Source organism: Pristis pectinata, chromosome 11, assembly GCF_009764475.1.
Source record: "Pristis pectinata isolate sPriPec2 chromosome 11, sPriPec2.1.pri, whole genome shotgun sequence".
Lineage (NCBI taxonomy): Eukaryota > Metazoa > Chordata > Chondrichthyes > Rhinopristiformes > Pristidae > Pristis > Pristis pectinata.
The window spans coordinates 25818632-25841186 of record NC_067415.1 but is presented as its reverse complement, the minus strand read 5'-3'; the positions used below and the strand labels follow the sequence as shown (position 1 = coordinate 25841186).

Genomic DNA, 22555 nt, shown 5'->3' with positions numbered 1-22555 from the left:
GGAAGAGTTCCGTCACATGGAGGAGCTGGGAATTGTTCGCAGGTCAGACAGCCCCTGGGCCTCCCCCCTGCACATGGTCCCCAAAGCCACCAGAGGGTGGAGGCCCTGCGGCGACTACCGCAGGCTGAATGATGCCACCACCCCGGACCGCTATCCCATCCCTCACATACAGGACTTCACAGCAAACTTACATGGGGCCCGCATCTTTTCCAAAGTGGACCTCGTTCGGGGATACCACCAAATCTCGGTCCATCCGGATGATGTCCCCAAGACTGTGATAATCACCCTATTCGGCCTGTTCGAATTCCTTCGAATGCTGTTCGGCCTTAAGAACGCTGCGCAGACCTTCCAGCGGCTGATGGACGCGGTAGGCCGAGACCTGGACTTCGTGTTCATTTACTTAGATGACATACTGATCGCCAGCTGTAACCGCCAAGAACACCTTTCCCACCTCCGCCAGCTGTATTCCCGTCTCCGCGATTTCGGCCTCACGATTAACCCGTCCAAGTGCCAATTCGGACTTGACTCTATCGATTTCCTTGGCCACAAAATCACCAGCGACGAGGCAACACCCCTACCCGCCAAGGTAGACGCTATCCGCCATTTTGCCCACCCCGACACGGTCAAAGGCCTACAGGAATTCCTTGGGATGGTCAACTTTTACCATCGGTTCATCCCTGCGGCAGCCCATATCATGGGCCCTCTGTTCTCGCTGATGGCTAGTAAGGGCAAGGACATCACCTGGACTGACGAGGCTGCGGCTGCCTTTGTTAAGGCCAAAGACGCTCTGGTGGATGCCACGATGCTTGTACACCCTAGGACAGACGTCCCAACCGCCCTCACGGTGGACGCGTCCAACACCACAGTGGGTGGGGTACTGGAACAGCTAATCGAAGGCCGCTGGCAACCCTTGGCATTTTTTAGCAAGCACCTTAGACCACCTGAACTGAAATACAGCGCTTTTGATCGGGAACTTCTAGTGCTGTTTCTGGCGGTCCGGCATTTCCGATACTTTCTAGAAGGCAGACCTTTCACCGTTTTCACCGATCATAAGCCTTTGTCCTTTGCCTTCTCCAAAGTCTCCGATCCCTGGTCAGCTCGTCAGCAGAGGCATTTATCCTACATTTCCGAATTTACAACAGACATCCAACATGTCTCCAGAAAGGATAATGTCATTGCTGATGCACTTTCCAGACCGACCATCCACAACCTATCCTTGGGTGTTGACTACGCGGCCCTAGCTGACGCACAGCAAGCCGATGACGAGCTGCCCAGCTACAGAACCGCCGTCTCGGGCCTACAGCTCCGAGATTTCTTGGCTGGTCCAGGTCAGCAGACACTACTTTGCGACGTCGCAACAGGTCAGCCCCGCCCTATAGTCCCTGCAGCCTGGTGGAGACGCGTTTTCGACTCGGTACATGGGTTGGCGCACCCGTCCATCAGATCAACTGTCCGACTGGTCGCCAGCAAGTTTGTCTGGTGTGGCCTGCGCAAACAGGTCAGTGAGTGGGCCAGGACTTGCCCGCACTGCCAGACATCGAAAATCCAATGACACACCAAAATCCCGCCACAGCAGTTCGAGCCTACCCGTAGGAGGTTCGACCACATACATGTCGACCTCGTGGGCCCTCTGCCGGTTTCAAGAGGAGCCCGGTACCTCCTTACCATCGTGGACCGGTTCACGAGGTGGCCAGAGGCAACCCCCCTGACTGACATCACGACTGATTCCTGCGCCCGGGCGCTGCTCACAACTTGGGTCTCACGTTTTGGGGTTCCGGCCCACATCACTTCAGACAGAGGCACCCAATTCACTTCCAGTCTCTGGGCTGCATTAGCGAACCTGCTAGGGACGCAGCTGCACACCACTACGGCCTACCATCCTCAACCCAACGGGTTGGTGGAATGTTTTCACCGCCATCTGAAATCAGCCTTGATGGCCCGCCTCAAGGGTCCTAACTGGGTTGACGAGCTGTCTTGGGTCCTGCTCGGCATACGCACTGCCCCCAAAGAAGACCTCCGTGCTTCGTCAGCTGAGCTTGTGTACGGGGCACCCCCAGTCATCCCAGGGGATTTCATACCTGCCCTTCGAGACCAAGGAGAACAACCCCCAGCAGTCCTACAAAGACTGCGTGAGAAGCTTGGCAACTTGGCCCTAATTCCCACCTCACGGCACGGTCAAGCCCCATCCTGCCAGCCCAAACAACTACGAGACTGTAAGTTTGTTTTCGTTCGCAGGGGCACACCTCGGGCGCCGTTGCAATGACCATATGAGGGACCGTTCCAAGTCATAAGAAACAATGGTTCCACCTTTATTTTGGACGTTGGAGGCAGGGAACAGGTTTTCACGATGGACTGCCTCAAACCGGCTCATTTAGATCTGCAACAACCGGTCGAGGTTTCAACGCCACGACACAGAGGCCGGCCCCCTAAGCGGCGGCTGGCACAGCCCGCGGACCTTGGGGACTGTATCGCCGGTTCTGGGGGGGATTGTGTAGTGACTCACCGTCCGGCCAAGCTAACCGGCTCGGCAGTCGGGTTGCGCGGCGTCGGAGCGACGGGGCCCAAGATGGCGGTGGGCCTCGTCTTTCCTGAGCGACGGGGAGAACCCATGCGCGGGAAAGACTTGATGACGTAGTACTTACATCATTGCCGGTTGCATTGGGCGGGAACAGTCTCCCTTAAAAGGCCTGCGCAAGGCGGGAAAATAAACCAGTTCTTGTTTGACAATCCTCCGACTAGCGTCTTGTTTTGTTTTGCCGTAGCAACCGCTACAGTCCTTTTAATTATATGGAGGAATGTTTACTTTCACAAAGGAAATTTGCTGAAATGGGTAATATTTTAAACTCTCCGCTATCGTTTCTTAAATGACTCCTGTGTTTTTGACCCAATCATGCTATCCAGAAACTTACTTCATAAATTGATCTTTTTTATGTAAAGATCTGCCCTCATCTGTGCTAAAAGTATCCTTTGCTCACCAAGGAGGATTTTTTCTAGATTGAGAGTGGTAAGGAACTAATTGTTGAAAAAGTAATTAAATAGCTTGGAAAAATTTCAAGTAAACAAGAATTATTGGCACATTGACTAAGCATATAATATCTTACCACAGTTAAAGCATGAAAAGCTAGTTTCTGAGTCGTCATCAGGCTCCTGCAAGGAAATAGGATAGGCATTTCCAGACCTCCATGATTAGTCAGTAGCAGTTATTATAGCATTACTCACTGGTAATCCTTTTGTCAACTATTTTCACATTACAGGTTGCAAGCATAACTTTTCTGATGGGTTGTGTATATTGTTTACAACAAATTCAAGAAGTTCATTAAGTATGATTTCCTAGGAAACTCAAACCGAATTTTTGTACAATGTTCATGAAGTGCATATGTTAACTGGATGTGATATCTTTGTTTGGAAAGAGCATGTAGCAAAAGTACAAGTGTAATTGGTCTGGGCATGAGTAACCTCATGTTCTAAGACTAATGTTGGCTACAGCTTTAAGGCCACTGATTGAAGTGCATTGGCAATACTTTTCTTTTATCAGCTCCTTGTTTATTCTAGACCAGGCAACCACACTGTATTGCTCAGCAACAGAAGCAGAACCTCCTCCAGCTGGTGATGACAGGCTCAAACAGGTTCACTTCTACACAGTAGTCTGAAAGAGAAGGTTCTAATCGCAAAGCAACAGTACTTCTGAAAGATGGAAATGTGTCTAGTATCATATGTAAAGGAAGCCCCAGATGGCAAAAGTACCCAGGTAAGCATTAATTAATCTTGACCCATGTTTATGAAAAAGCAGTCTAATTGATTTTGTAAATGTGATTTTATTCTTAGTCTGTGCTTCAGAATCCTGGCATACGAACACACCATTGTCCCAAGCAACTACAAGGCACTCAGGATGTAAGGAATGATCTAACAGAAGGGGAAAGCAAACAGCCATACAATCCTTGTAAGGCAGAAAAGGGAAAAAAGATTAAAAAGTGTAAAAAGGAAAAGAAGGCAAACTTTGGATTATGTATGAATGATCCCCACTCAGGTGAGTTAGTGTGGCAAAGAAAATAGAATTCTTTCTGGGCAATCAATCATGAATGCAATCTTTTTATGCAAAAATATTTTGAAAATGAATAGCGATTCGCAAATAGAAACCATGAAATTTGACGACACAGCTCTAATTTCGATAGTGGGAGGGGGAGGGAGAGACATCTAAGATACCCTGTTCAGGGTGAAGGGAGTATAGAGAGGTGCAACCAGAAGTGTCCTGCTCAGGGTAAACATGTGGGGCATAATCTAAGCCAGAAATGAAGGAGTGGCCATACTATTGCAATACAAGTACAAAAGGATGTAAGAGAGGGATGACACTTGTAACCTCCCCCTTTCTCTCCCAGTGGCTGCTTCCTGCCATCTGCTAATTGCTGTCTATTTCCTTCTACCTGCTGTGTAGATGGGGTGCAAACCTCCATTCTACTAAACTAGTATCATTTATACATAACTAACATTGTGGCCATTTTTAGTCCATAAAATAGGGGCAACAATGTTAAATATAGTGAGATTTGCAATTTACTACCTATAGTTATTGTTCCCATTGGACAAAGAATATTCAGACTCTGCCTCAACTGCCCATTGAAGAAGAAAGGCTCACAATCCTCTGAGAGAAAAAAAATTGCCTCATCACTGTCTTCAATGGGCAACCTTTTTTTTAGAAGGTAACCCTTCTAGATTCTCCCACTAGAGCAAACAACCTCTCCTTATCCGCATAGTCAGGCTCTTAAGTATTTCAATCAAGTCCCGGCTCACTCTTTTAAACTACAGAGGATAAAAGCCTAGCCTGTGTTAGTATTACTGACTAGCTTTATCTCATACTTCAGTTTTTCCTTCCTTACTAACCTTTTACTCATTCTTTGCTTCTTTTTATTTTCTGACCTGCCATCTGCAATCATATCCTTTATTTTTAATTTTAGTGCTATCTTTAACTCTTTCAGTTAACCATGGGTAGAGGATCCCTACCTTGGGATCTTTCTTTCTCATTGGAATGTACCTATTCTGAAACGTCCACCCTTAAATATCTGCCTCTACATCTCGACTGACTGATCCCCTTACTTATTTTGTCAGATTTAATGAACAGCTTACCCTCCTTTGCAACTTCTAACATTAAGAATAATAAGAACAGCAAGGTTTTGGCAATATCAAAGTATCCTTCATGTTACATGCCATCCTGACTCAGATATGTCTTACCTTTCCTTGACTGTTGTGGGGTCAATAGCCTGCAATTGCCAGCACCTTTGTGAGACATCATCACTATAAGGCTGTATCTGTTCAATATTTATGCAACAAGTGCAGCATTGTCCATAAACTGGGAACAGAAAGGGACAGAATTTGGGAAAAATATCCACGTGCAAGAAATTTGCATTGAAACAGTTGAGGCAGAAACTAATGGCTCTTAGGAAATGAATCATGGAAAGTTTATGACCCAGAATGAAACCATTTAGCTAACTGTGTCCATACCTGATGAGCAAGATTTACCTACCTATTCCCACTGTTTAGGACTAGGTCCTTAGTCCTGTAGTCACAACTCAAGTGCACATCTCACATAATGTTTAAATGTGCCAAGTTTCTGTCTCCATTCTTTCAAGCAATGATTTCAGACCCCTCCCACCCTCCAGGTGATAGAAAAATCCTCACCTCTCCTCTAATCCTTCTACCAATCACTTTAAATCAATGTCCAATGGATGAGAAGGTGCACCGAGGGCAGGATAAGGTAAAATAAAAAAAGCTTATGTCAGATATCCTTAGATTATCCAATCCTTTCTTATAACTACACTTTTCCAGTGTTGGCAACATCTCAGTAAACCTTCTCTGCACCCAGTGCAATCACATCTTTCCCTGTAATACAATAAACCAAACTATACATAGTTCTCAAGCTGTGGCCTAACCAGTGATGCACACAGTTCTAGCATAACCTTTTCTTATTCTCTATATCTTGTCTAATAAAAACATGCTGTATGCCTTTTTAACCACCTTAATGACCGGTCCTGTAATCTTTAAGATCCATGAACATACACTCCAATGTTCCTTTGTTCCTCCACATTTCTCAAATTTGTCTTATTTATTGTGTTTTTTACTGCCATGTTTAACCTCCTCAAATGCTGTTCCTCTGGATTAGCACACACAAATGATGAGTCCTGATGAAGGGTCTCAACCCAAAATGTCGACTGTTTATTTCTCTCCATAGATGCTGCCTGACATGCTGAGTTCCTCCAGCATTTTGTGTGTGTTGCTCCAGATTCCAGCATAGAACATAGAACATACAACATAGAACAATACAGCACAATACAGGCCCTTTGGCCCACCATGTTGTGCCAACCTTCAAACCATTCCTAAGACTATCTAACCCCTTCCTCCCATATATCCCTCTATCTTAAATTCCTCCATATGCTTATCTAACAATCTCTTGAACTTTCCCAACTTATCAGCCTCCACCACCACCCCTGGCAGCGCATTCCATGCACCAACCACTCTCTGGGTGAAAAACCTCCCTCTGACGTCTCCCTTGAACTTCCCACCCATTACCTTAAAGCCATGCCCTCTTCTATTGAGCATTGGTGCCCTGGGAAAGAGGCGCTGGCTGTCCACTCTATCTATTCCTCTTAGTATTTTGTATACCCTTATCATGTCTCCCCTCATCATCTGCAGAATCTCTTGTGCCTCTGGATTAACTTCCATTTGCCAACTTTTTGATCAACTGACAAGTTTTCTGCTGTATTCATTTCTTTGTACCTGACATAAGCTTGCTTTATATTACCTTAACCCACTCTTAAAGCACCTTCTCATCCAGTGAACTCTGGATTTGGCAGTTCAACCCTATTTCTTTGTGGAAACATGTTTACCCTGAACCCCATGAATTTTCGTAAGTGCTTCCCATCGGTCTGAAGGGCTTTCTGACCTGAAATGTTAACTGTTTCTCTTTCCACAGATGCAGCCTGACCTGCTGACTGTTTCTGCATTTTCTGCTTTTAGAACATAAGAACATAAGATAATAGGAGCAGGAATAGGTCACTGTCATCTAATACCATCATGGCTGATCTGCCAAAGGCCTCATCTCAGTGCCAGTTCCTTATACTCCTCAAATCCCTTATCTTTCAAAAATATATTTATTCTTCTTTAACTATCCCCCAATTACCTAAACTCCACATCCCTCTGTGGTAGAGAATTTCAGAGATTTACTACCCTCTGTGAGGAGAAGTTCCGACACACCTCAGTTTTAAAGGACCACCCCATAATCTTGTAAATATGTCCCCTAGTGGAAACATCTCAACATCCTGTTGTGCCCCCTGAAGATCTTATGTGCTTCAATAAGATCGCTCCACCATTCTTCTAACCTTCAAAAAGTGTTAACTTCATTTCTTTTACTGCTTGGGATAGAACAATTCTCTCATCCCAGGAATTATCCTAACAAATCTCTTTTGTTCTGCCTCCAATGCTACTTTACCTTTCTGAAATAATGGAACCAAAACTATGCACACTATTTTAGGTGTAGCTACAACAATATCTAATTCAATTTCTAAACTCCAACCCGCTTGCAATAAAGACCAGTTTACCTTCCTATCACTTGCTGCACCTGCTTACTTTATTTCAGATTCCCAGCATCTGCAGTTTTTTTCATTTTCATTCCCTTTGGTCCGAGACAGATTTGCCTTCAAGTAACTGTTTCTGGTTGATCTTTGTTAAATAACTTCTCACCCTAATAAAGTTGGCCTTTACCCAATTTAGAATCTTTATTCTCCAGGCGTAGACCAGGCAACTGCTTTGTAGAACACCTGTGCTCCGTCTGTAACAGTTATCTCGAGCTTCCGGTGACATGTCATTTTAACGCTCCTTCCCGCTCCCATACTGACCCGTCTGTCCTCAGCTTCCTCCATTGCTACAGAGGCCAAACGCAAATTGGAGGAACGACATCCTATATTCCACTTGGGTAGCTTACAACCCAATGGTATGACCATTAAATTTTGCAATTTTTAAAATTTATTCAAGGGATGGGGGCTGGGCAGGCTGATTGTCTGTCCCTAATTGCCCCTTCAGGTAACCCACACCCATATTGCTCTCCTCCCTCACATATACATCTTTCTTCTTCCTTTTCTTCTCCCTTTGTTTACCTCTCCCATCCCGTCCCCCACCTTGTTCCATCTGCCCATCATCCCCTCCCCATCTGGTTCCACCTATCGCCTACCAGACTCTGTTCCCACCCCCCTCATACTGCTATATACCAACAATCTTTCCTGATCTGTCTCAGTCCTGATGCAGGGTCCCAACCCGAAAGACTGACATTCACCTTTTGTCTCCTCAGATGCTGCTTGACCCGCTGAGTTCTTCCAGCATTCCGTTTTTTGGTCTAGATTGGTCTAAATGTCGGCACAACCTTATGGGCCAAAGGGCCTGTACTGTGCTGTAATGTTCCATGTTCTGTGTTCTATTCCAGCATCTGCAGCCTCCTTTGTCTTTAATCCTATTTTATCTTTGTCCTTTTCTGTAGCTATGATAAATCTAACTGAATGGCGATCACTACCACAGAAATGCTCTCTAGCTGGTAATCATTCCACCCATCTTGCGTCATTCCATAAAACTAAATACAGAATTGCACCCCTCCTTGTTGGTAAATGTTTGCAACAGAGTAAACGAGAGAACAATCAACAAAGTACTGGGCAGCAAGATTGGGTATGAATTGCTGTAGGAGAGAGCCAGCCAAACATATTCGGTGCAGCAGCCTTCTGCTTTGTTGTAAATTGTTGAGATTGTACAGAACTTCATCCACAGAATTCTGGAGTAGATGTCAATATTAAATTGAATGATGTAAAATATTACTAAGTATATTTTATCTTTCTCTTCGCAGAAAACTTTTGATATTAATTTGAACAATGTAATTAATCAAGAACCTTTAATGTCTTTAGGAAGGTCATCAGCCTTTGATCCTTACCAAACTACATTCATGCGTGACTTTGCTTATCGTCCAGGTTCCGTAACTGAACCCATTCGGTGAGTCTGAACAAGAACACCTGTGGACATCAGCTTCTAGTGCATCTGCTAACTTTAATTGTAGATGAAATGTGAAAGAGGGCTGAGTGCACAGCAAGATAATTAATTGACATTTACTGATATTATTCATTCATATTAGGGTGAAGAGCTGGTACAGTATATTCACAAAACATTGGTATCAAGTCTTTGATATTAATTAAACATTAAAGAAATTCAGGTGCTCTGTGTGCTTTAGATCTTGCATATTAAAACCTTGGCACTTCAAAGTGCTGGAGCTAGACCTGAATTTGGATGCCAACTTCCAGGCTTGACACCTTCACTACCTCCATGCAATCAGATGACTGTACTTGTCAGATCTCCAGCTTTAGGATGAATTGCGATTTCCTCCCACAACACATAGAACACCTGAATCATCCATTCAATGGCTGGCCATTATTTCACCCCATTCACTTTATTGCAGCCATTGCCCTTCCCTGCCTTCTCTGCTTTTAGACCAAATTGCTTTCTCTCATTCTCAGTTCTGATGAAGGGTCTTCAACCTGAAATGCTCACTAGTTTCTCTTTTCACAGATGCTCTTGACTGGCTGAGTTCTTCCAGCATTTCTGTCTGTGCTTCAGATTCCAGCATCTGCAATTTTATTTGTTTTCCGCTGGAATTATCAGCTTCAATTCTCATTCCCCAAGCTCCTTACCCTCGGCATTACTATGCCCCCGCCTCAAAAATATTTGCAGTTGAATCAGATTATCTACAGTCTTATTATCCTGTTGCAACTTGAGTGGAACTTCCAAACAATATTTCTCTAACAAGCCAATGTGTTCTACCTCCATAATGTTACCCAGCTCAGTACTTGCTCAACCCATCCAATTCAAGTCATGACAGCTTCAATATGTGGCAATCCTCTGTTCCACCTACACTGGAGCACCACAGCAAGTCAAACGTTGACGATTGAGCAACCTTGGCCATACACTATCCGCAGTTCCTCCCATATACCTAGCTAAGAACGGTACCATTATTCAGTGAGATGGGTCGACAATTTCTGATCTCCTCCCTGTTTCCCTTCTGGTTGTCGATGAGAGTGATGATGTCTTTCCTTGTAGATTCTAGCATGCTGCAGTTACATGCAGAGTACTGTCCACTTCCAACACATCCAGACCAATCCAGTCCCACAGATCCAAGCTTCTGGAATTTTTACTTATCACAGAAGAACCAATAGATCTCCTTCAGCTCATCCAGAGTTAAAGGGTTACCCCAGATCTTCCACCCACATTCATCCAAAAACTTCAAGATAGAGAAGAGAAAGTTCGGGGAGGCTGTGCTGTCTGTTGCCTTCACATTATTTAGCTTGGGATAGAAAGATGTGTAAATCCTTACTGTGAGGTTACTGAACCATATTCTTCCTTCAGGCTGATCACAGAGCTTGAAAATCGAAAAATTACATATGCTGAAAAAACCCCAGAAAATGCTGGAAACACCCACATCACACAGTATCTGTGGCTGGAGAAACAGAGCTAATGTTTCAACTAAAACATTAATTCTATTTTTCTTTCCACAGATGCTGCCTGACTACTGAGTGTTTCCAACATTTTCTGATTACAGAGCCCTCTCTATGAGCATTTTGGACGAAGCAATACAAACAATTCTTATCCTGTTCCATGGTGTGGATTCTGGACCAGAAGACGATCTTGGAGGACTTTGATGCAAAACGTGAGGCTTGTTGTCTCTTTACCTTTGGTGAGCTCCTCCCTGACATCCATTGATGACAGCAGGAGCAGATCCTGCATGCTCCTCTGACTCTTGTTTCCTGATCGCCTGGGAGGATGCAGGATCCCTTCACATTCACCTTGATGACTTCCCAGTCAGACACAGGAGAACCAAGGAGGGGATTTGTGGTTCTCACTTTTAAGATCCTTGATGTATTCTGGGGTTACCTGATTCACATTCAACTTCCATATTCACCTGCAAGCCTTCTGGTCTTCCTGTGGATGACAGCCAGAGGAGGCAATGGTCAGAGAAGAACTCTGGGCTGGTGTTGGTAGATATGACCATGAGCGCTCGGGACATAGCAGTTAGTGCTGATGCCTTGCAGCTTCAGGGACCCGGGTTCAATGTTGACCTCAGGTTTCTCCTGGGTACACCAATTTCTTCCCACATTCCAGAGAGATGCTGGGAAGTTAATTGGCTACTATAAATGACCATTTAATATAGATAAGTAGGAAAAGAATGAGAGCAGTGTTAATGGGCATGTGAGAGAATGTGTTGCAAAACCATGGGGAAATAAGGAAGGGGGAATGGAACTCCATGGGATTGCTCTGCTGGGAGTTGGCCTTCTTCTGTGCCATAGTCAGTAAACAAACAGGAGGTCTATTCAGGAACTGGACTGAGCTATCTAGTGTATTACTGTGGTGCTCCATCTGCAGAGTTGTTGCAGGCATTGCGCAGCTTGGCATCCTTTACCACTTCAATCAGGATTCTGGAGGTAGTGTTCATTTCTTTTGTTGACTCTGATGGATTGTCCCGCCACAGTCACCATCCAGGCTGATCCAATGGGATGTCACCAGCAGCTATGGGACTGTTGGAAGATGGCCATCTGTTTGCTCTTCAGCGCTTCTGAGCTGGGCTACATTAACACATTGGACCAGAGTACCTTTGTACATTACAACCTCTATGAGGAGATGGCTGTTAAACACCTCTGACTTGACTTTGGTGCTGGTGAAGTTTCCCCCCATAGCTGAACACCCAGGCCAGAGAAACCCCATTTGTTGCCTCCTCACCAGATTGACTGCCCTAGTAAGCCCCACTCCTGCAGAATTTGGTGAGGTATCTCAAGGTCACAACACATTGCATATTGCTTGTAACACTGTGCAAGGTAATGGAATGAAGTATATTTCTTTCCAAAACAAAACCTTATTCATAAAATATACAATCATACAATCGGGATATGCCATTAACTTGGTTAACTATAGCAAACATATCATTGCATTCCCTTACAATTTGTCGACATGTCACTGATGTTTCATTCCCGAGCATTCCATCATGAAATGTCTGAGAGGTTAGTTACGCAGGATTCTGCCCCTCAGTGTCCAGTGGTGGGAGGAACTAATACCATGGCCTTATTCCACAAAGCCCTTGCAGTGACTGCACCAAGCCTCATTGCATCCCTCTGCATGTAGTCCTGCACCTTAGAATGTGCCAGTCAGCAGCATTTGGGCAGAATAAATTGCATCTTTCACCAAATTGGTGATCTTCCAGTAGCTGTCAATATTTGTTTCAGTATGCATCCTTGGGAACAGCCAATAGAAAATAGAGTCCTGTGTTATGCAGAAGCTCGGGATGAACCGAGATAAAGACCACTCACTTTACAGATCTTTTTGGCAAACATACAATCCAAGGAAATGGATTAATACCTCAGCCACCCTGAGGACAGCGTGTAGTGGATTGAGATTCTGGCTGTGCATAAAAGATCTTTTGAGGAGAGCCCTTCTCATCTCACCAGCTAAATGAGATCAGCTTCTTAAAGGTCAATTGATGGCACAAGGTGGAGCCAGCAGGACTATGGGGCCTACCAATAATCATTAAGCACATTAAGGATGTCCATGCATGTATGTATACAGTATAAAATGTTATAATGTCTCTTCCAAGAGGGTTCAAATTTAAATATTTGCACATAGGTCCAGCTGTTGCTGTTATTCTATGAGTTTTTAATGCTTTCAGTAATTGGTTAACAAGGCAAGACAAGATTTCTTTATTAGTCACATGTACATCGAAACACACAGTGAAATGCACCTTTTGCCTTGAGTGTTCAGGGGCAGCCTGAAGTCCACAGGAAATAGTTAAATTGGTAAATTGGTTTATTATTATCACATGTACAGTGAAAAACTTTGTTTTGCGTGCCATCCGTACAGATTATTTCATGACAACATTGCATTGAGGTAGTACAAGGGAAAAGCAATAACAGAATGCAGAATAAAGTGCTACAGTTACAGAAAAAGTGCAATGCAGGCAGACAATAAGATGCAAGGCCATGACAAGGTAGATTGTGAGGTCAAGAGTCCATCTTATTGTACCAGGGGACCATTCAACAGTGGGGTAGAAGCTGTCCTTGAGGCTGGAGGTATGTGCTTTCAGGCTTTTGTATCTTCTGCCTGATGGGATGGGGGAGAAGAGAGAATGTCTGGGGTGGGTGGGTCCTTGATTATGCTGGTGCTTTACTGAGGAAGTGAGAAGTGTAGACAGAGTCCATGGAGGGGAGGCTGGCTTCCATGATGTGCTGAGCTGTGTCCACAACTCCCTGCAGTTTTTTGTGGCCATGGGCAGAACAGTTGCCATACCAACCCCTGATGCATCGGGATAGGATGCTTTCTATGGTGCATCGATAAAAATTGGTGAGGGTCAAAGGGAACATGCCAAATTTCTTTAGCCTCTTGAGGAAGTAGAGGAGCTGGTGAGCTTTATGGGCCATGGCGTCTACATGGTTGGACCAGGACAAGCTATTGGTGATGTTCATTCCCAGAAGCTTGAAGCTCTCAACCCTCTCGACCTCAGCACCATTGATGTAGACAGGTGCATGTACACTGCCCCCTTTCCTGAAGTCAATAACCAGCTCTTTTGTTTTGCTGACATTGAGGGAAAGGTTGTTGTCATGACAGCATGTCACTAAGCTCTTTATCTCCTTCCTGTACTCCAACTCATTGTTATTTGAGATACAGCCCACTACGGTGGTATCATGTGCAAACTTATAGATGGAGTTAGAGCAGAATCTGGCCACACAGTCGCGAGTGTGTAGGGAGTAGAGTAGAGGGCTGAGGACGCAGCCTTGTGGGGCACCAGCGTTGAGAATAATCGTGGCGGATGTATTGCTGCATATCCTCACTGATTGCAGTCTGTTGGTCAGAAAGTCAAGGGTCCAGTTGCAGAGGGAGGTGTTGAGTTATTAATTATATTATTGAAAGTGGAGCTGTAGTCAGTAAACAATAGTGTAACGTAGATGTCTTTACTGTCCAAATGGACAAACCAGTTCTACCAGGTGTGTGTGTGTGAGAGAGAGAGAGAGAGAGAGAGAGAGAGAGAGAGAGAGAGAGAGAGAGAGAGAAGGCCACCTTCACAGAAGGTGTTCAGGAAGCAGTTCTGATGTTTTAAAATCAATCACAAGCAAAGGCTGAGATATTTCTACTTTACAATGCAAGCCACACCTCTCAATGTAGTGTGCATTGCTCCTTAACGGATATCAAAGAGATGTCACCAAATACTGAGCATTTCCAGCAGCATCACCCTCCAGTAGCTGTCTCCAAATTTCACCCTCTCTCCTCTCAACTTACTCCATCTGCCTCTCAGGTTTTTCCTCTTTGCCTCCATCTATCATTCACCTGCCACTGTCTCCCACTGCCACTTATCCTCCCCTCTCCTATGTTATATTTAATGTTCTTCTGTAGCCTGCTGCATGAAAGTCACCATCACAGCAGCAGGACTGATTCGTACAGCCTTGGTTTCTGGTAACCTGGCACCTGTGATATCTAGTCCTCCTGCCCTGGATGCAGCCCTCATGCTTGGAGCCTCACTACATGCAGACTGACAACTATGCTGTACCCCAAGTTATGTGCAGGGATAGCACCAGAGTGACATACCTTCATCTCCCTTGTCTTCCTGCTCTTTCTCCAGTACTGGGGCAGCGTGCAATTTTTAGATAACTGGGAAGAAAATGGGACAAATGTCACGTGGTGAAAGGAAAAGAGAAAGCAAGAAACGCATACTTTAAATCATTGGAAGCTTCTCAGTCATAACAGAAAGAAAACAAGGCCTCCAGCATGGGATCTGAATCCAAAATGTATTACCTTATATTTATAAATAACTTACCCATAGCAATTCTTCAGTTTACTCAACCAGATTTGTGCAGTATTGTTTAATTCATACTTTGTAACTGGAATCTAGTGAATGCAGCTATTTTTACTCTAAGCATCAGCTTGCCTCAATGATTTTACTGGCACATAGGGAATCAGGAAACTGCTGATTCAAACCCTATTGCTTGACCAAACATAAATGTTGAGAATTTCTGCAGGGCTTCGAAACATCATCTATCACCACATAGAACACACTGCTGAACCAGAATCCAGCGTGTGTCTGCCTCTGTGAACATGCCTCAATTTATAGACACCCTCGTTATAGATCTGAAAGTTATGAACTTGACTCTTGTAATAGTTTATAACTTAAAAAATGAAATGTCAGTGCAAATGCTGCATTGGAGACACAAGAGATTCTGCAGATGCTGGAATCCGGAGAGGCGGGAGAGGGGTAAGAGAAGGGGTGAGGGGGCCACAGGAATGAGGGAAAACAAAGTTGGGGGGAGATGCTTCTGCATTGTCAGAGATAATGTTTTGTGTGGAACATTAAAGCTACTTTGTCTGGCCACCTTGAATCGACTTCGTATCTTCTGCCAGATGGAAGAGGGGGAGAAAAAAAAATGTCTGCAGTGGGTGGGGTCTTTGATTATGTTGGCTGCTTTACCAAGGTGGATTTAATAAAATCCATTAGGTGGAAGAAATTCATTTAACTGTGATTGAGGCAGTAATATAATGTGGAAATCCTACTGTGGCCCTTTAGTGTACCTTGTTTATTTGTGTCTGTTTTCTTTCTGCCTTACTACAGTCCTAAATCATCTAATGGGTACACTTACCCATATCAGCTCCATGAGCCTATTGGTGACAGCTCATATTCAAATGACTACGCCTGGAAATTAATTACCAGTCAGCAGCCTCTGCAATGTAGCACTGGATCCAGAAGGAATGAACCTCATCCATGTGATGTAAGCAACATTGATAAGATACTGCACACAGGAAACCCCAGAGACAGATTGCATTTTAATTATGTATATAAACACAAGGACATGACAAAACAATATTACTCTCCTGACCATATCCTCATTAGATATTGTATTATTGTAGGTTTTGTGGCTATGGAAACAGCTCAAGAAGAATCCAGAGTCCTTCCCAAGAGTCAGCTCATATTTCCCTCACCCAATGTCTTCTGATGACATCAGCAGAGTAAAGGCACATCAATATGACACAATATATCGGCAGGATTACCTGGGACTACAACAAGGTGGGACTGCATTGAAATCTATCACTCCGTTATAGGAGAAGGAAACCTGTCAGATTTGTAAAGAGCACTGAGCTGAAAGGTGTTATAGCAATTTATTCGATTAGTGCTAAATAAATGAGGTAATTTCAAAACATTAATCTACTGTTAGTTAGGTGATCACCCCACCCTCCCAATTTGCATCTTTTACATCACTGAGAGAAAAATGAATGAAATTAGATTTTAAGTATATATAATCGAATATGAATTGAGGGAGAATCAATTGGGAACAGCATTTGGAGACAAAGAAGATATTTTGAAGGAGAGCATTGAATGAGAAGAGACGTATTCTTAGACAATTAGTATTTAGATTAAAACTGGATGTCACCAATATTCAATTTTCACAAAGAATAATACAAATGGCCATTCAGTCTATTTAACACATCAGTTCTAGCTTCCCCTACTGAATGATTTCAGAATTGTTAGTCATTTCAAGATTTCTGCTGCTGCTGAGGGAGACAATACTTATAGAGAAATGGGGCCCTCTAGTCCAACAAGAAAAGTATTGCTTGATTCATGGTAAGTGAAGTGAAGCAAGTTCTGGGAAAGTAAGTGAATTGAAAAAAATGTTTCTATTGGTTTACAAATCAGTTAGTGGAGAATAAATGTAATTTTAAGATCATTTTTAAATTAATGATGAGAATGATTAGGGCAATCTTTGTCATACAGAAGGACATAAATACATCTCAGAAACCATGGTGCAAGCAGAGTTAAAGGTAGATACAATATTTGAAGATGGATTATTTTTAAAGGGGAACAGAATAAAACCAGGGTATAACTCTTTTAGAGATTTTTTTCCCACAAAAACATGCTTCATTCATAAAATATAAAGAAAATACAATTGGGACATGTCTTTCTCTATGTTCATTGTACCATCAATTCAATACATTCTGCATCGATGCCATGCATGTTTCTTTCTTAAACAATACACTAATGAAGGGTTTGCAAGGCTGTTACACAGGGTTCAGCCTCTCAGTGACTGGACTGTAATCCTTCTCCACAAAACCTTTGCAGTGGTTGCACCATGCTTCAATGCATGTATTCCTTTTCCTTGGAAGGTGCCAATTTTCTTTAGTAACCTATTTACAAAAAACAAAACAGGTAGACAGGCAAAGTCCAATTGACTGGAGCACTGCATGGTAACAAGGCCAAGCCCATCCTTTGCAAGACTAGGGACATGTAGTACTCAGCACATAGTGACACTTTGTATTTGTGTACACCAGCACATCTTGATGCAGCCACACTCAAAGGTGGCCATCTGGATGAGGGCTATTTTGGGTACATTCCCCCACCCCCTTTCCTTAGATATCTGTGCATCATGACCCGATGGACACGATCCATTCTGGATCTCCAGATGAAAAAGAAGATGTCTGTCATGGCACAGGAGCAGGGTATGGGCCGCATTTTCGCCATGTATACCAATAGCACCTCTCACCTGATGACTAGATTCTTGCCAGCCATCCAGAGAGAATGCCACTCCACATTCCCAATTTCTGTTTTACCTTGGCTTTCCTCTCCAGCCAATTCTTGTGGCATGCCCTTACTCCTTGAAACCAGATTCCCAGCACTTTCAAGTAATTGGAGCTGATTGTGAAGGGAACAGGGGATCACTCTTGTGAGTTGGGCTGATAGCTGAGTAAAGTAGTTGAGAAGAGGTTTTAATGGGGTGAGAAGGAACACACATTTCCCAGGCAGATGTTACAGCCAACCAGAGCCCTGAGCACCATTATCTACACCCAACTATAGAACTGGGACCTTCCTCAGGCTGACCACAGTTAACCAAGATTCACACAGTTGAGTTGGCTTCAAACATCATCATCTCAGATCATGCTCAGTGTGGCAATATCCTCAGCATTGATTCCTGGCTGCATCTGACAGAGCCTGCTATACTCCATCCAGCTGCAAACAACCAAGGAGAAGGCAGAGGGGAGGAACCTCTCAATATAAAATCCAAAGTGTAGACATTCTAAACACGCACGTAAAGGAGGTCAGTGGATAAATAGAGTTGCTATTCCATTTTAAACATTTGGAATTTTCTTTCCAGAGTTCAAATGCCCCCCCTGTGTGTCTATCCAAAGAATGGGGCAGCCATGTCCTCCTCCCACAGAAAACCGATATCACTACAGAAAACCGAACCAAAAACCTGAGCTGGCAGTCTGCGCTTCTCGATATGGCAGCAATAAACAATGGAAAACTGCCGCAAAAGGAATAGGTGAGAACAATTGACCAATCCATTGATCTTGTCTTTGTGTGTACTTCAATAATATGTCCACAAGATAGCATTCTTTTCATCTTCTATTGATTTCTATTGCTTCATCTTCCTGTTGATTAATTTTAAGTATATGTAGTGTATTTGTGTAAGTATATTGTCATGGTGTCTACTATATAGTTTAGATATATTGTTGCATCAGATGTTAGTTCACTGACTTCAATAAAGGATCTTCTGTTGTTAGTTTTCCTTTTGTTAATTGCCTTTGAAAGCAGCACCAACTATAGTGTGAGGCTAAAGGTTGTCTGGAAGTCATTATTTAGAGCTTGGAGTCCAAGCAGAGAGCAAATCCTTAGGCATCCACCAACAGAGAGAGTGTACTCGCCCCTCAGAGTCAGGAGATTGGCAGAAGAGTCAAGGTTTCAATAGGGAAACATTTTCTCGCAAAATGAGTCATCAGGATTAGTTAGGCACTGTCTGCAGGATGATAGATGCAGATTATTATATGGAAATTGGACAAGTACTTGCAAGAGAAAAGATTTGTAGACATATGGGGAAAGATGAGGGAAGCTGGAATAAGTACAGACAATATGCTGAATAGCCTCTTTCTATGCTGCATTGTTCTTTGATTCTGTGAAGGCTGCAAGTTCAAATTCTATTTTAAGGACTTGAGTCTGAAATCTGGGTTGACATTGCAGCCAGAGCAGTAGTGAGGATCTACAGTCATGGTTGCCAACTATTGCATGGGATAAGAAAATGAAGTCCTGTTAGATGGATTCTTACTGACAACTTTGGCAATATTTCTCCCTCTATCAGCATGAATGAAGCAGAAAGCTTCAGGCCATTATCTCACTAGTGTTTTTCATTATGACATAAAAGGCCATTCAGCCCTTTGAGTCGATGCCAGCTCACAAAGCAATCCCATTCCTTACTACTTTTCCCTGCAAACCTATTCTTCCCGCAATCCCATCAATTCTACCACCCACCTACACCAGGAGTAATTTACACTGATTAATTAACCTACCAATCTGCAGTTTGGGGAGTGGAAGGAACCAGGAGCACTTGGAGGACCACACAGCCACAGGGAGAATGTGCAAACACTACTGAAGGTCAGGATTGAATCCGGGTCTCTGGGAATGTGAGACAGTAGTTTACATGTTACACCACTGTGCTAACCCTCCATTGATCTGGACTGTTTTCCCGTTTTACAATAGCAAATCATTGTAGATGCTTCAGTCATCGATGTTCCTAAAGAGTGGGTTGTTTGAAAATATTACTTGAATAATTTTCTATTACCAACATGTTTTTAATATTCTTCCCTTCTTGGGTTAATTACAGTGCCCAGGTTGACACAAGCACATATGAAAAACCAGGATAGCAGCAAGCATCCGACCACGTATGAGAGAGAGTATGGGAGTGCTGGTATGGATATTACCAGTATATTAAAGTCCCTTGAACCAAAAGCAATTAAAAACTATCTGGAGTCACTTCCAAGTAAAGGTATTAGTTTCTTTATGAAAACCTTACCAAATGTTGTATTTATTAAGTTGCAGCTGTGAAAACTGACTCTGACAGAAAAAAACATCAATCACCACTGTGCCTGCAGTACCAACATAAAGTATGAAACTAAGCTACTGTGTTGGTCACTTATTGTAAGGATCTTACAGCCAATTGCTGAAGAAACAGTGGCCTTGGTGGCAGACCAAAATGTATTTAGCTAACAATAGCTTCCAAAAGCTGCAGCCAAGACAAGCTATATGGAGAAAGCAACACATTTGGTAAAAAAAAAATTGAATCTATTGGTTCGGAAAACAGTCATGCCATTTGAGGCTATCACACCATTTGCTGGTACAGTGGTGGCTAAAGGCTTTCAGACAGAGATTTTGGTGTGGGAGAATATTAATTATCCTGAAAATTCTTCTCTGATTTTTCCAGAGGAAAGAGTACTTGTAGTGTACTGAAGGTATAAAGAAAATACTTTCAACAATGCAGTAACATGAATCTGAAAGTTGGAAATTCTGTCTCTAACAACTGTAATTCAATACTAGTCACCATTTCAATCCTTCTCCATTGGATATATTTTCGATGAAAAATTTTAAAAATTCTCCTTTTGGAGAGAAGTTGTAAAAACTGGTGGCAAAATCAGAAATTTTAATTCTTTCCTGATTCACTCTTGGCCATAGATAAAGGATGCATAATTCTTTTTCTGTGGCCAAGAGTAAATTAGTGCTCTCTCAGGATGTTCACAGCAGACAACTTTGGGCTGTTTGCTGGCTTCCACATCAGCTTACTATGGACGTGGTTCAGATGGAATTAGTAAGTGAACTTGTGTGAATCCCCAAAGGATTGCATATTTCATTGCTTTCTTGCCCCACCTTTCTCTGATACCAGCCTTACCACATTTGATTCCTTATCTTGTCCTTCCCAATTTTCCAACTTTCTTTCTTTTCTGAAGATGATGGATCAACATTCATCTTTAGAGTCTTAACCTTATCCTTTGAGGGGAGATCATATACCCAATATGAACCTGATCCTGTTCTTACCCTGCATATTTATGTAAAATTCCTGCAGGGACCAATAGCTAGTGATTGGGAAAAGAAACCCTGGAGAATATTTCATTCTGCTGGATGACACTTGGGAATGGAAACCTTGAACATATTTTCTTTTTCCTGGCCTGAAGTATAATTGAAAGATAAGAGCAAGCTAATACCAAGCTAAAACAAATGTAAAACTTCCCTGAAATGTAGGTACTTACTCGAAAGTAAATCATTATCTTTCATTGGGTTTGTAACTAAATTATCACTTTATATTATCAAAGCATTGTTCAGCTCTTCTAGATGGCTATTTAGAAGAAAAAATCTATAACAACATGGTGAAATTTAGTTTTGTCATTTAAAATTAAGTTTCACGGAGATGTGCGGTGGTTTCATAATGGGCACTTTTTTTTGATTTACCACATTTTTTAATATGTTTCTCTTTCCTGTACCCACATATTACCCAAGCAATAAACTGATAAACTGTGAATCGATACCCAGAGGTTCAAGGATAAACAGTCCATAGCTGAGTGGTCGCTTTCATAAACTTCTGATGTCTATTATGATGGCCTCTGTGGCAGGCTGCTGAGTATATTTGAGAAAATAGGCTGAATTTGTCATAAAGGAAACAAATGAGTTGGATTCATAATATAGACACAGAAGTAAATCAGTTGTTTTAAGCAAATATAGTACCTGTTTTGTTTCGCATTATTTTGCAGAGCGGGAAGTATTATTGCAATTGTTAAGTAGTATGACTCCAGGAAGTGAAGTAAACTAAAAGGGGCATCCAGCTTCTTCAGCCAATGCAATGGATCCAGGGTGACTATCTGAACGGTCAAGCACAGCGCAAAGAGCCGTGAAAATAAATGTCACAACTTGAAAATCTGAAGACCTGTGACTTATTGTTTATAGGCTGTCTGGAAGCCTCGGTGCATGTAATTACCACCTTATCAAATCAAGTATTAAAAATTGTTAAGAATTTGATTTTCTGAAGTATGGAAATAAATCGATCAATTTTCTGTGGGTCTTCAGTTCCTGCTTTACCTTGCTGATATTAAATGTTGGAAGAGGTTCTGTAAGGATTTTATTCTGTAGCTTAAACCTATATGTTTCTTTTCAAGAATTTGCCAACATAAATTTAGGGATTCCTCTTGTTTGGGTCAAAAAAAAATTGAGTAAATCTGGTTATTAGCTTTCTGTTCCTGTACTTTATTTATGTACCAGGAAATCAATCAAACTAAGTTATTTCAGCTCAAATATATACATGCTATTGTTTCATTTCCTGAGTGATGTATATCAATCCAGGCCCAAGGACAGCTTCTATCCTGCTGTTGTAAAGCTGTTGTACAGACCTCTTGCATGATAATATGTACTCTTGATCTCATAATCTACCTCCCCATGACCTTGCACCTTATTGTCTGCCTGCACTGCACTTTCTCTGTAATTGTGACACTATATTCTGCATTCCGTTATTGCTTTTCCCATGTACTACCTCGATGTACTAATGTGATGAAATGATCTGTATGGGTGGCATGTAAAACAAAGTTTTTCACTGTACCTCAGTACATATGACAATAACGAACCAATTTACTAATTTTGGGTATTCCATATATTCTCTACTGTAGCGGCTGCTACCGCGATGTGAAAGTAGACACTAGTCGATGA

The 22555-nt window shown here is 42.7% G+C and overlaps 1 protein-coding gene across 2 annotated transcripts; it reads left to right on the top strand.

The window, feature by feature from the left end:
* Positions 1 to 3657: 3657 nt before the first annotated feature.
* LOC127576200 (testis-expressed protein 26-like) lies at positions 3658 to 21824 on the top strand. 2 transcript variants are annotated; one of them, XM_052026614.1, is made up of 8 exons: positions 3658 to 3748; positions 3838 to 4027; positions 8934 to 9018; positions 15659 to 15815; positions 15955 to 16111; positions 18192 to 18359; positions 19695 to 19856; positions 21610 to 21824. In XM_052026614.1, exons 1-8 carry the CDS (start codon positions 3692 to 3694, stop codon positions 21666 to 21668), a joined length of 1035 nt encoding a protein of 344 aa, XP_051882574.1. In that variant the 5' UTR covers positions 3658 to 3691; the 3' UTR covers positions 21669 to 21824. The 2 variants fall into 2 exon arrangements, with proteins under 2 accessions (XP_051882574.1, XP_051882573.1); XM_052026613.1 differs by having other exon boundaries at positions 3826 to 4027.
* Positions 21825 to 22555: the final 731 nt, after the last annotated feature.

What these genes read in the sequence shown, in the direction of transcription:
- LOC127576200 (XM_052026613.1), top strand. Translation starts at nt 3,692, where the DNA reads ATGGAAATGTGTCTAGTATCATATGTAAAGGAAGCCCCAGATGGCAAA. An exon ending in CAGATGGCAAAAGTACCCAG is followed by an intron (nt 3,749 to 3,825) that starts GTAAGCATTAAT and finishes TTTTATTCTTAG; the next exon opens with TCTGTGCTTCAGAATCCTGG. An exon ending in TATGAATGATCCCCACTCAG is followed by an intron (nt 4,028 to 8,933) that starts GTGAGTTAGTGT and finishes TAATGTCTTTAG; the next exon opens with GAAGGTCATCAGCCTTTGAT.